Source organism: Populus nigra, chromosome 11 (assembly GCF_951802175.1).
Source record: "Populus nigra chromosome 11, ddPopNigr1.1, whole genome shotgun sequence".
NCBI classification, from domain to species: Eukaryota; Viridiplantae; Streptophyta; class Magnoliopsida; order Malpighiales; family Salicaceae; genus Populus; species Populus nigra.
In genome coordinates this window covers 15,920,492-15,935,457 of record NC_084862.1, presented here as the reverse complement: position 1 = coordinate 15,935,457, position 14,966 = coordinate 15,920,492, and the positions used below count along the sequence as shown (strand labels likewise).

Here is a 14,966-nt window from a genome sequence, read left to right as displayed (position 1 = left end):
TTGCACCAACCATTGACAAAATAGTGCAACCCATGTGCTGCCACCATTAGTGCCACAAATCATGCCATGATTTGTGGATCTTGTCTTACCATTCATGCCTATAAATAGAGGCATAAGTTAGAGAGCAAAATGTGAAAGAGAGAAGAAAAGAAGAGCCAAAGATGTGAGAAATGTAGGAGAGAGTGGGCTGCCAAGGCAGCCAGTAGTAGCTGCCATTGCAGCACTGAGAAGAGAGAAATAGAGTGAGGTTGAGAGTTGCTAAAGAGGGGATAATTCCTCCTTCTCTATTGTTGTAAATCTTGTTCTCTCCCTATATAATGCAATGGCTTCTCCCGTGGATGTAGGCGGTTTGCCGAACCACGTTAAATATTGTGTCAGTGTGCTTCCCCTCCTATGAACAATTATCAGTACATCACCGGTCGGAATTCCCTACAGACATAAGACAGATTGAAAGCTTTTATAAGAGGCGCATGGTAGTTCATATATATAAGACCTTTTTAGACGAAAATGCTTTTAATTTGTCACGATTTGCTTTGTCTTAAAGAGAAAGGTAACAAATTTAATACAACTGTAGAATTGTAGTATCCTTTCCTACAAAAGCAAAGCAAAGCAAAGACATTTCCACAACTCCTCAATGTGGTCGGACACTCTTCCACTGCTCATTAGTAGAAGCTGTTGCTGATATGTCTCATGTTCCTTCTTGACTGGCAATGTCACGATCCCTTTCTGATTCTTCAATCGAATGATCTGGCTTATCTTACGTATCTTATCCATCACAAAATAATGTGAATAATTTCAATGATGTATAGAAATTTTATGAACTTGGTTCATAGTGATGGTGGACTAGGTTTAGCTTTCCCTTCATTCGTCTACATGGAAGAGAACGACTTGAATCACGATCCGAAGCAAGCACAGCAACTATTAATAAATTAATGGTGATAAATAGATATACAGTTCCATTGTCCTCATTGAAATAGACTTTGCAAGTTTGTGTCACTCATTTATCAGTCCGAAATGCCAAGAAAACCATACCACAGATCCAGCACCCTGTGATCCAAAAACATGGAAAAAAAAAAAACAAAAAACAAACATATTCTATGTTTTTATGCTATCCAAATTTACTGCAACTGGTGATTTTCCATTTTTGCAACTCTCTTATCAAACTACTTTCCAACTGCTGATCATCGGAGCCTAGAGCATGAATATCAATTTCCTGATCTGAATCTGCTTTATTCTTTTCCATTATCAAATGTACCCCGCATTTTTCTACCCAAAATTTTCGAACATCATATAAGCTTATTCTGACATTCACTTCCAATTCCTCTACACCTTGCAGCGATTCCTCTAACCCAATCAACGGTATATGCTGTATCCAAGAATGCTTCGTGATAGTTCTGTCAAACGTAATTGCCGCCATCGTCTCAAACAATTCAATACCATTGCTCTTATTTTTGAAAGTAGCAACACACATATCAAACTGGAGAAATGGTGTTTCTGGAATTGCTTCATTGGTGGAGGCCGAGACAACCCAAAGAAGCAGCGCTTGGAGTTTATTACCATCTGCAACTGAAACTGAAGGTAAATGAAATGATAATGCAGATCCTTCTCCACGATGGCTGAACCATTCTGGTATCTCACCACCATCAAGGCAAATGTCATAATGTTTACCTTTGCATAATCCCTGTTGATTTCAATGAAAGTAATTAAAACTTGAGTTCCAAAAACTACCATATTTACATGCTCAATGTTTGTGTTCAAGTAAGCGAAGAGACAGAGAAAGAGAGACAACCTGAATAAGACTCATTTTATAGTTTTCAGATAAATTGTTGCAGCCATTTAAATTCAAAATGGACCAGTTATTGCCCGCACATTCCATGCCCTGAATCTCTATTAAATTTCGGCACCCTTTTACAATCAGTAATGGTAGTCTTTCATGCTGAAGTGGTGCACTAACTCTTTCAATGGATGTGCAATCATTGATAGACAAGAACAGGACACTTGATGGAAGCTCTGAGATTGATAAAAGATTCCTGCATCTCTCAACCCTCAAACATTGAAGCTTAGGAAGGCGGCTAATGCCAGAAGGCAGATTGAAGAATTTGTTTCCAGACAAATCCAATTCTTCAAGAAAGGACAAACTCCCAAGATCAATGGAACTTGTAGCTTCAGACAAACCAGCATAACTTAGACTTAGTTCTTTCAATGAGCTGAAACTAGTGAAAGAGGGTGGTAGCATAGATATGGAGCTAGAACAGCTTTGTGATGAAAGCCACGATGAAAATCTTGGAAACCGGGATTTTGATGGTCGATCAGGTAAGTAGTTGTATCCACCAAATGATAACTTTGTCAGCTTCTTCAAATATCTAGCTGAAGTAGGAAGTTGCTTAATCGCAGTACCCTTTGTAAACAATTCTGTTAAGGATTCTATGTCACCCAAACTCTCTGGCAATTTCTCAAGTTGTGAGCACTCAGCAACGTTCAGAGTTTGAAGAGATTTTAAGTTACCCATGCTTTCTGGAAGAGTCTTTAGGCTGTCACAGTAATGCAAGTTCAACAAAACAAGGCTCTTCAAATTTCCAATAGATTGATGTACCTTAACCAAACTCGTGCATCCAGTAAGTATTAGTCTCTCCAAACTAGAGAGTCCTCGAAAGTTCGGCGTTTTAGCAAGGTACTTGGAAAGGCTGAGATTGAGGATTTTCAGCTTGTTAAGAATCTGTCAAAGCAATGAGAAAATAAGAGAAAAATGGCTATGTGAAGAAATGTAACTCTAAATTAAATTTAATTAGCGAGAATTTTGAGTGCCTAATGCATATATTTTACCTTAGTCCCCTTCCAAAGTTTTCGTACGTTACTGTTATGCATATCAAGTATAACAAGGTCGTTTAAGTGAAAATCAGACGGCAAAGATTTCAAAGGGCATTGAGACCAACAAAGCCATATCAACTCTTTGGGGAGAAGACTGTAGCTTCCCACAAGATGTGCTTCATTGATTTGGAGTAATTTTAAACGTCTCATTTTTGTAAACGATTTTGTGCTAAAAGATTCTTGCAAATCTAGTGCCAGACCCTCCACAGCATCTGTTCCCTAAAAATAGCCAAAAAAATGCATTAAAATATCATGACAATAATCATGCATATTCTTTGGATGAGAATGTTGATACCAATTTCAGGTAAGAACCCACGACCACCTAGCATTTCTGTTATATATTCTTTTTTAAAAAAAAAAATTAAGAAAGAAAAAGCAATCGAGATATTTATTAATGAACCAGTTTACAAGGTAAGCTGGAATTCACTAACAATAAGGGAGTTAGAAAGAAGATGAGCATTAACAAGCTCATATAAGCAATAACACTTCAGTTATTATATCTTGATAAAATGCCTAAAAATCTCTAATTAAATTATTTTATTTATTTATATAAAGTTATTATTCCGAGCTTTTAATCAAAGTGCAAGATGGTGAAGAATAAGTTGAAACAACGCATTTCAATCTAGTTTTTTATTCTTTAAGATCAATTTGTTTTTTGTGGTCCAGATATCCCATAAAATACTATATGATAACATTGTTTAAGCACTTCATTAGAACTTGCGTTTGATGGCCATGCCCCGTTGTTGGCTGATTATGTTATTTACTTTATAATCATATTCATTTCAACTACTATACATGTTAAATTTAAATTTTTAAGGAAAATGTACGGTAGAGGGAAAATGCATGGTAGAGTCTAACACTAATTTTTTCGGTGGTGTCCCTCTCGAGCTTCTCTCTGTTTTTCGTTCGGTGTTCTTCCCCCCTTTCTTTCCTTATGTACCCGTTAATTTTGTTCTATGAACTAGTCAAGATGAGTGTAGTTCTTTCCCATCACATGTTAATTAAGCATGCTCTTGATGCAGAAAAAATAAAAACTGTTAGGAATGATTGATGAAAGATAAGAAATGTAATTAAGATGATAGGATATAGTATAATGAGGAGTAGTGGCTAGAAAAGATCGTACGTGATTTGTTGAGTATCCTTGAATCATTGCATGTGACTAACTTGTACCACGTCTCTGCTGTTATTGTAAAAAATCACTTAAGGCCAAAAAGACCAGGCTTTTTAAGGTATTCTATATAGGAACAATTTATTGTGTTATGAAAATTTAATTTGCTTGAAATTTATATTTAGAGTTAAGTAAACTTGTATTATTCTAATTATAATGAAAATTTATCCTATAGAGAGATATAAACAAATCTCATAAAAAATTGTTGGATTTTTATCTGTTTGCTGTGATATATTGTATATTCAGCTGTGATCCTAAGTTGATGAATTATATTGATGTAAGGTAATTATGAATTTGACAAGAAATTCATAAGATAAATAAGAGTGTATGAATCTACAGTACAACAATTAATATACAAAGTAATGAGCTCTTACCATTTCCTTGGAGAGTACATTGTATGCATCTTTGGGAAGCCAAATTCTGCTGCAATTTCCAGGATGGTTACGCGACCTTTGACGAATAATCTCCCTTCCCATCTTTCGTAATATATCATGCATACTTAACCTATTCTGATTCTCGGTGTCAATTGTTATGAGAGACCTTCCAATGAGAGTTCTGAAAGCTACTTCTGGATGGCAATCGTAACGAGCACCAACTATATCGGCTACATATTCTTTGTCTCTACCAACAAAAAAGCACGCAATATCAAGGAATATCTCGCTTGTATCCACATTCAGTGCATCAAAACTTACTCTAAGCTTTCCTTGAATATCATCATGCGGAGTATTTTGCCAATGGTCAATATCGATTTTCCATCCAGCTTTGTCTCTTATGGACAAATGAGAACCCAAAATTTGTAGAGCCAAAGGAAGTCCTTGGCAGTAGTTAACTACCTTGTCTGACAGCTCCACATAATCCTTTGCTGGACGGGTGTCTCTAAAAGCATGCAAACTGAAAAGCTGAAGAGACTGGTCTCGATCCAATTCTTTAGCATGATACATTGCATCTACCCCCACTTCTGTTAGCAGATGCTTATTCTTAGTTACAACGATTATTATACTTCCAGCACCAAACCAACATCTCTCTCCCATCAATGCCTCCAGTTGTTCCCTTTTGTCCACATCGTCAAAAACAACTAGAATTTTCTTACGATGAAGTCGTTCTTTGATCAAATTCATTCCTTCATAAACATTACTGACCTTCCAAACATTTGGTTTCAGAATATCATGAAGAAGGCGCTCTTGTAATTCAACCAGACCATTCGGCTTATCTGATATTTCCTTGACGTCCGAAACAAAACTGCTTCCCTCAAATCCAAAATAAAGTTTGTTAAACACAGCTTTTGCTATTGTTGTCTTGCCTATTCCAGCTATCCCATGTATTCCCACGATGCCAACATCAGGTTTTGCACCTTTTAGCAAAGAAATAATTCCCTGAACTCTGGAATAAATACCTACTGGGTGTTTGGCTACGTGCAAGGTTTTGTTTCCCAGTTTACAAGCTACATCACTGACAATCCTTTTGATGAATTCCGCTTCATATCTGTTCATAGAGAAAGAAAGGTATTCAAGGAAGTGCATCTTGAAAATCTAGCTCATCCATTTCTAGAATTCTCTTAAAAAAAAGATCAAGTCATCCTTTCTTGTAAATGATATTCTATTAGAAGTCTCTAGGTGTCAAACAGACCTAGCAGTCCATATATACATGTAAAAAGTTAGTGCAGAGTGTGAGAAGAGAAAGAGTGGCGGTTGCGAGTAGAGAAAGAGTTGTGTGCGCGGTGAGCGGGCGACGTGAGCTTTATGATTAAAAGAGAGCGTCTAGTGTGCGAGTGTGTCATACACCTTAGTTGGTGTCCAAGTATCAATATTTTGTACAGAATTCTTTTATTGAATACAATAAAGTTATTCTGTTTATCACTATTTATCAGAGCTTTTGCCAAAAATTTTATATCCAACATTAGTTAAATATTAGATAATTAGCCAACACTACCAAGCAGGTTGAGCCAAAATTTTCTTGATCATAAAAAAATAAATTCAGTCATTAACTTATTTTCTAATAATTAAGTTAATTTTAATCATTAACCTAAAACATTACAGTTAGTTAAATTTGAAATCTTTTAATCTGAATCGATAACTGACTTATATTTTCAAGTAAATTATATAAAGATTAATCTAATATGATATGGTAGACTTAATAAATTTAAAAAATATATAAATAATTGGTAAAAGCATGATTAATTTTTTTAAAAAAAAAATTAAAACGACTAGTTAAATATTGAATTTATTCGGGTCGATCTGTCAAACTAGTCATTTGGATCATAATCCCAAGTGGATTTAATAAATTTATTTTTAAGCTATTTTTTAATTACATGATAATAAAAATAAAGAATCGTGATAAAACAATTAAAAAAAATTAAAAAGAACAAAACAATTATGATGTATTGCAAAAAAATAAAATGTTGCTAATATTACAAAAGTATTTTTATTATTTTACTTGAGAAAAAAATAAAAATTTAATAAAATAATATTTAAAATATATTCTTAATTTATTTTTAAAAAAACATAAAATTAAAAACAAGTCAAACATGTGACCCTCGATGCCCAACTTGCTTGTACCTCATGAAAAAAGCAGGTGTGGTGACTTTGGCCAAGCTTGCACCCAGTAAAAAACAAAGGAAGTTATTGGTAAGATTAAGCAGGGTATTGTTTTTATCCAAAAATCCAATTTCTATCCTAATTTCACATGAAAAACTTCTTATTACCTAAAACATCTAATTTTTCAAATCAAAAAACTCTAAAATTATTTAAATAAAAAACAAAATTAAACAAGGAAATATCTCTCTTAATCCCTCTTTATTGTTTTTTTTTTTTTTGCAAATTAAAAACCTAAAAATACTTTAATAACACTTCTCTCATCAAGTATAATACTTTAATATCAAATTTAGCTTTTTTTGTTAATGAAATTGAACCTAATATCAAGATTTTTTTTATAATTAAGATAGCCACATAAAAAAATAAATTGAAACTAATTATCAACACTAAATCCCAAGTCAACATACTATTGAAGAGTAAAATTATAAAGAAAATAAAAATTAATAAAAAAAGAAAAAGAAAAAGAAAAGGGGCAAATATTTTTTTAAATTTTGATTTTTTTATTTTTAATCTCTTGTAAATAATAAAATTAATTTTTTTTTGGTTAAATCAAGCACAACATGATGACATGATGCATTTTATCATGTTGTGCTTGGGTAGGCAAGTAGCCCAACCTACTTGGTTCATATGATAAAAGCCCAGGTGTAGTGGCCTACCCAAGCTCCCTTTATTAAAAAAGAAGCAGTTACATGTTATTTATAAATCTAATTTTCAACAATTACATCATTTATAAACCTAATTGAAGTTGTTGAAAAGATCACGTTGTGTATTTTTTTTATTTTAAAAATCAATTTACAATTCTTATAACCTAAAAAAATTAAGAAAAAATTAATTTCTCCTCTTAAAAGAACTTCAAAATTAGTTAAAAAAAATAAATAGAAAAATATCTCTCAATCTTGATCTTTATTTTTTTTTGCAAATTGAAAGCTCAAAAACATTTTAATGTCAATCCTCTCACAACTAACGTGGAAAATTTTAATATCAAATTTGATTATTTTTTATAATGAAATTCAACCTAATAAGAAGATTTTTTTTTTAATCAAAATAACCATGTAAAAAGTAGATTGAAACATGTTATTAATATCAAATCTCAAATCAACATAATATTTAAAGATAAAATTAAAAAGAAAAGAAAAATAATGAAAGAAGAAAATAATAAAAAGAAAAAGGGAAACTATTTTTTTTAAATGATTTCTTCATTTTCAATCTCTTGTAAATAATAAAATTAAATTTCTATTCTTTTTTTTAAGTCAATCATAAAGAGAATGTCATGTAAAAAGCAAATTATTAACGCAGTAGTAAAAAATTTTTTTTAAAAAAACCAATGAATAAATAAATAAAAGTTATTAAATCTAAAGAAAAAATAAATAAAAAAAAATTATGTAAATTTACAATTCATCCCCTCACAAACTGCAATGAAAAACCGATGCTTTTTAATTTTTATTCAATTAATAAATAATGTCTAATCCTTTGAATCTTCCAACAATACTTCCACGGGAAAGGTGAACCTCTAATCCTTCATAAGTCTTGTTGGCTTTATCGATCTATTTCTATTATTATCTAATTTAGTAAAATTGATCAATATTCATATTCATAAATGAGCATGGATACATGTATCTAGCAGTAACTTTTTTTTTAAAGCTTTTTTTATTGGATATATATAAAGAAAAGATATGGAAAGCTAGTAACCAACTAAAATGCATGTATATATGTTTACACATCTAGCACTCAGAGAAAAGGTTGCGAATTATAATTAATGATTATTTAAAAAAAAACGAACTTATTAAATTTTTTTAACTCTGTTTGGGAAAAAACTTAGAAATTAATTTGCTACCTCTAAATATTGCAATTAAAAATTAATATATAATTGAAGTGAAAATATCAAGCTTAAATTGATAATAATAAAAAAATTGTTTATGTTGATATGTGCAGGTGGATCTGTGACAGAGAAGGTAAAGATATACCCATTTGCCTCATTGTGTAAACCCCATCCAGATAGATGTCCCGCTTCTGCAAGAGCTCCTCTCCACTTGTTGACCTTCTCCATTTCTTCCTTGAAGCGTTCTTCATGTTCATCAAAAGCTTTTGCATAACTCCCGGTCTGTTTTCGGACATCTGAAGGCTCCGTATCATAGAATATAGGAAGAACAACCTGGTCAATGTTTTGCCTGCACTCAAGAATCTTTACAAGTTCGTCAAGACACCATCTAGAGGAAGCGTATTGTTTGGAGAAGACCACTATAGAAATCCTTGATCCTTCAATTGCCTTGACAAGCTGTGGAGAGATTTCTTCTCCTCTAGGAAGTTCATTGTCATCCCTAAAAGTATGAATTCCGGCCTGGATTAAGGCGGTATAGAGATGATCTGTAAAGTTCTTGCGGGTATCTTCTCCTCTAAAACTTAGAAAAACATCATAGTTCCTTCTATGTCTAGAGGATGAAGACGAAGAAGAGAACGGAGACTCAGAGTCCGTGGAAGCCATAGCTGGGACAGTTTTATCAATCTATATAGCAAATTGGGAAAAGGTAGGTTGAAGAGTATGGAGAGGAGTGACGTTAATTTGCTTGTTATTTTCTCACAAATTTGAAGTCCTTTGCAAAGATGATATATATATATATATATATAATTGTGGAAGTTGCTGAGAAGTTTAGAAACCATTTGAGAACCGTGTAAACTCAGTGTAAACTGTTTTTTTAAAAAATTTAAATTTTTTTTAATTAAAATTTAATATAATTTAAATATTTTAAATCATTTTGATACATTGATATTAAAAATAATTTTTTAAAAATAAAAAAATATTACTTATATATATTTTAATATAATAATTATTTAAAAAACAACTAGTATTATGAAACATACTGTAAGTGGAAACTGGGGTCGAGTAGGTCAGTGCAGCCTTTGTCCCTATAGAGACTCCCGTGTTAAATACTGTGGAAAATAACATTCTTTCGAGACCATAAAGTCATACAAAGTGGTCAAAAAAGTTACATAGGCTACAATTGCATGCAGTCAGATCTTTCAGACGGAATGTAGGCTCCAAGTGCATACATATAAATAACTGTGCAGGAGCATCCACACGTATTATCTACATTTTTGTTAAATTTTAGTTAAAATAAGTAAAAACTTATCTAGTTAATTAAAAAATATTATTACATTTATGTTTGAAAGTCATGGATATTTTATTATTATTTTAAAATTTAAATATTAAAATATTCATAATTCCTCACATAAATTAAATTTTTTTATTTTTTTATTTTCATATTTTTTTATATACTAATATCAAAAATAAATTTTAAAACTAAAAAAATATTATTTTAATATATTTCTAAATAAAAAATATTTTTTAAAAAAACAACACCATTAAATATCAAACATGGTTACATGAGAAGTTTAGCTGAAATTGTGTTCAAGTAGTTCCCAACTAATCCTCTTTTTGTAGGATCCAATTTCCGGTCATCTCTTGGTGAACATAAGCTGCCACAATCTCTTCTCCCTTTCACATCAAATAGAGGTCGGTGCGTTGGGTTTATGGGTAAAAGCCAAAGGCGGTGTGAGGGCACCCATCAAATAATAGTGTCTTTCTACGATAAAACACGGGACTCTCCTCTCCCTGATTCTCAACTGAAGTCTTCCACGGTCACACCCTTTTCTTTTTTAGTACCTACTACAATTGGGGCGGGGGTATCTTTTTTTATTTATATATATATAAAAAACCCTCACGCAAGTATATTTAAAAAGTATAAAAAAACGACTTTATTGAGAAAAAAATTTTATTAGCTAATAAAAGATCAAATAACAAAAAAAAAAAAACTAAATACCAACTCCAAACAACTTAACATAAATATATATATATATATATATATATATATATATATATAAATTAATTAAAAAAATAACAAAAATAAAAAGCAAAGAAAGCAAATTATGCTACTCGAATCATGTGAAAGATATAATCCAATAAAAGATAAGTTAGAAAATATTATAAAGCTTGATTCTAAAACAATTAATGTTAAAAAATAATAAAAAAAAAAAGAGAATATACATAGAGATGGATTTCAAGCATTGATTAAGTAGAAATCAAAAGCCAAACATGGAGAAAAACCACTCTTCTCCCCAAGTTTTTTCTAACATTATCGTCTTTCTCCTCCTCTGCTGTCATTACCTCAGCTTTGACAATCATCAACCACCTCACCACCGGCTTCTTCGAAAGCTCTACCATGAATCGCCAGTATGACCACCTTTATATCAAGAATAACCACTGCAAACTTTTTCCTCTCCATCGCAAACCTTTCTTCCAGCAGCCAACTCCAACCCTCTACATCACCGCGAGCCACCGCCTAGACCTTCTAGCCACCAATAACTCTCCTTCTCCACCCAGACAAGCCTTCTTCTTCCTCTTCTTCCCTTTATCCCCTTTCTATAGTCGTTGCATGTAGAGTCCATTTTAAAAAATTCGTTTAAAAAAAGAGTCAATTGGGTTAACTCAACAAACTCGCAACTTGAGTCATGAGATGGGACAACTCAATAAAAAGCAAATTCAATTTTGAAAGACTTGTAGCCTACGTCATGAGACCGAGATAACCTCTTAGAAAAAAATATAAAAAATAACTCAATTATTATGTTAAGAATTAGTTATATTTAGGAAATAAATGCAATACTAAAATTCAGACCATAGAACAGTTAGGATTTAATCCGATAAGATAGAGATTTCTTCATGAAAAGAGATCAACCTTGAACTGTAGATAAAACCAATAGACATAAATATGATTTAAAATAACAATGCAGTAGATATTAAAGGTGATAATGTGATATTTTAGTTGTGACATACAATATTGCTTTGGTGAGATCTCAATGTGCTAGAGGGTTAAGATCTGCATATCATGAAGGTAAGAATTCAATTCTTGATTTAATTTAGTTTAAAAAGGAAATAAAAGAAAGAATTAAATAGTTATGATTTTAAAAAAAATTGTGGTGTATATTGTAAAAGCTGTGAATAAGTTTATCTATAAGCTAGATTTATTATTTTTATTTTATTTTGTTGGAAAAGGAAACAATATAAAAGGAAATTATGAATGCCAACTTGATTAGTCATTTTAAGGATTGAGAGACTAATGATGTCAATAGAGTATTATTGGCATCGGCATTTACCTTTGTGAAAGGAAAAAAATTATACATTGAAGAATTTGTTAAGGCTAATGATATCATCAAGATAATGTTGATATCAATATTAAACAAATATTTGATTAGCCTAACAGATTATGAAAGACTAATGCTATCAACAAGATGATGTTGATATCGACATGAAACAAAGCTTTGATTACCAATTTATAAAAGGCTAATGATATCAATAAGATGATGTTGATATCGACATTAAATGAAGATTTGATTAGCCTAACAGATTTGAAGGCTAATGATATCAACAAAGTTATGTTGATATCAGCATTATCAAGTGCTGTGTTTTCTTCTGGATCATAGAAGTTAGAAATATTAACAAGCTTATGTTGATACAAATACTTTTACGACTTGATTAGTCATATCTAATTATGGAGGCTAATGATATCAGTAGAGTTGTACTGTATCATAATTACCAAAATATTGGAAGTCATATGATATCATGATAATCAGTATTAATATTATATGGAAATGAGTTCTGATATCCTAGTGGGTATATCAATATTGATGGAACTAATTCAATTGAAAACATGGACTTTTCAATTACAAAAATTAATGTATGCCTAAAGAGATAAATCCAATGTAGTTTTAAGTAATGTAAGGAAAAGATAATGTACTATTTTTCTTAGTTATTAAGATTACACATGTTCTTTATGATTGCAACCTGATTGCATATGTTTAATTTTGAGTAGCATTTTAGTTGGAGATGTATCTATTTTATGAGAATTAGTTAGACTTTTGTTAATATAAAAAATGGATGTAAACATAAACTAATGTTCCTATATTAATGATTTTGGAATGCTACATGTATGTAGAATATTATTAACTTGGTTGTCAACTATTTTGAGACTTATGTTTAGGTATTTTAAATATTTTTCTCATTATAATTTCTATGTTAATGTTCATCAAATCATTAACTCTGAAGTTTTGTTCATTTTGGGAATGAGTTATATATGGAATGTAATTCTGTATAATTACATAAATATGAATCAAAGGGTGATGATGTTAATGAATATCGTTATTGTGTTATGGATTGAATTGTTGGGATCCACGATGATTAGATTATTGCGAGGATATTTATTTTGAAGTGTACAAGTTAGTCAATAACTTGGAATGTTACAAATACATAGAAAATTTTTGTCAAAATCTTGATAAAAGCAACATTTTAGGCTTTTGTTGTAATCACAATATATATTGTTGGGATCCAGGATGATTAGATTTTTGTTGGATTATTATGAGGATATTTATTTTGAAGTGTACAAGTTAGTGATGTTACAAATAAAAAGAAAATTTGGCCAAAATCTTGATAAAAACAAAATTTCAAGCTTTTGTTGTAATCACAATATATATTGTTAGAAATCATTTATGAAATTTTAAGGTTGTTACAACTCGGGTTAACCTATTAAATACTATTCCCGTGTCATGAAGTTAGATTAACCTAATAAAAAGAAAACAAAATAAATTATTAAAGCTTAATTTTCAATCAACTAAATATTAAAATATAAAATTAAGGAAAAAAGTTTATTGTGAAAAAGAAGAAAAATCCAAGTCAATCAGGTTAACTCACTACACCGGCGATCCATGTCATCAGATTGAGATAATCCAATAAAAATAAATTTAATGTTGAAGAATGAATTTTTTTTCTTAAAAAAGCATTGATTCTTCATAATATTAAAGGATGCACTTATAAAAAATTAATTAAAAAAAACTAGTCAATTGGGTTAATTCGCCAAACTCGCTATTCGTGTTTTAAAAGTGAGATAACCCAATAAAAACAAATTTAATATTAGAGGATACAAAAGTATTGATTGAAAAAAAAAGTATTATTGAATAAATAATGTTTTTTGAGAAAGGATACAATAAAAATCCTTTATCTTTTATTTTTTATTAATATATAATAAATTAAATTTTAGAACATTCTTGTTTTTTTTTTAAAAAATTCATGAACATATTTTTGAACACAATTAATGAATAGGAAGTCACTCCAAAGAGTCAAAATATACAGGAGAGTTCCTCAAATTTAGGTTCTGAATTGATTGCATATTTATATATATATATATATATATATATATATGTAGGTTGAGAAAATGATAGAATTGAATCAGTAATATGATCTCCTCGTGGTTAATTACTTATCACTTGAATACTGTCTAGTGAGCTAGTGACTCACTTTACCACATTCTTGTTGACTTTTAATTTCTATATTTGCCACCATTTAATTGGTGGAGTAGTTATTAACCATTCAATCAAACAAACGGGGAACAAGGAAATAAAATAAAATAAAATATTAAAAAATGTTGTCGTTTCAACTCTATAATTTGTTAATCTCACTGTATTGTATATTTTTTTGTTATATGGATATATAAATAAATAAATAAATAACCCTACGATTACGAAGCCAAATTGAGAAAGGTTGGATCGGTTTCTCCGACGATGAAGTCAAGATCTTTTACTTAAAATTATGTTTCATTATATACTACTTTAATCTAATGCTCACATGATGGGCTCCAGATAGAGATGATAGTGCTTCTATCGAGGGGAGAAAGAGCTCGGAAATTTCCCTTCTTGTCTCTATCTGCAATTAATAAGCGTTTACAATTGACTTTTGTTTGAATACTTTTAGCAAAAGAAAAGAAGCATGCGGTTCTCAGATTTGTGGCCTTTAGCAAAATCCTGCTACTTTCGTGAGAAGGTACACAGGAAATTCTGTGAGAGAGTCATGACTCGAGAGAGTCGATATGGGTTGACAAACCAATGTTATTTTAAGATTTATAAAAAAATAAAAATTAAAACCATGTTTTTTTTAGTTTATAAAATTAAAGAAGATTTTAAGGATGTTTAAAAGTGTGAAAATAATTGTTTTTTACAATATTTTTTATTTGAAAAACATCAAAATAATATTTAATTATTATTTTTTAAAATTTATTTTTGATATTAACGCATAAAAATAATTTAAAAACACTACATTAATTTAACTTAAAATAAAATAAATTAATTTAAATAAAAACAGGTAAACACTCACTCAAAATCACCAATTTCATATGACAAACAGTTTGAGTGGCCAGAATTGCGTGACAAGTAGTTTGAGTGGCAAATAGTTTAAATAGATTTATCTTTATTGGTTGAATGGTGTGAAAGTAGGAGAGTTATGAGAGAGAGATTTGAAG

The 14,966-nt window shown here is 30.5% G+C and overlaps 1 protein-coding gene across 2 annotated transcripts; it reads right to left on the bottom strand.

The window, feature by feature from the left end:
* Window positions 1-908: 908 nt before the first annotated feature.
* LOC133668535 (disease resistance protein RUN1-like) lies at window positions 909-9,222 on the bottom strand. Of its 2 annotated transcripts, XM_062088451.1 has the most exons (5): window positions 8,592-9,222; window positions 4,411-5,518; window positions 2,824-3,087; window positions 1,790-2,716; window positions 909-1,681 (listed from the first exon to the last, which is right to left on the bottom strand). In XM_062088451.1, the coding sequence occupies exons 1-5, from the start codon at window positions 9,107-9,109 to the stop codon at window positions 1,109-1,111; spliced, it is 3,390 nt and encodes a 1,129-aa protein (XP_061944435.1). In that variant the 5' UTR covers window positions 9,110-9,222; the 3' UTR covers window positions 909-1,108. The 2 variants fall into 2 exon arrangements, with proteins under 2 accessions (XP_061944435.1, XP_061944437.1); XM_062088453.1 differs by lacking the exon at window positions 2,824-3,087.
* Between the last annotated feature and the right edge of the window lie 5,744 nt (window positions 9,223-14,966).

Excerpts from the sequence above, each read along its gene's own strand:
- LOC133668535 (XM_062088451.1), bottom strand. The coding sequence starts at position 9,109 with ATGGCTTCCACGGACTCTGAGTCTCCGTTCTCTTCTTCGTCTTCATCC. Across the intron at positions 5,519-8,591 it reads TTACACAATGAGGCAAATGG|ATATGAAGCGGAATTCATCA; the intron begins GTATATCTTTAC and ends CTCTATGAACAG. Across the intron at positions 1,682-1,789 it reads ATAAAATGAGTCTTATTCAG|GGATTATGCAAAGGTAAACA; the intron begins GTTGTCTCTCTT and ends TGAAATCAACAG.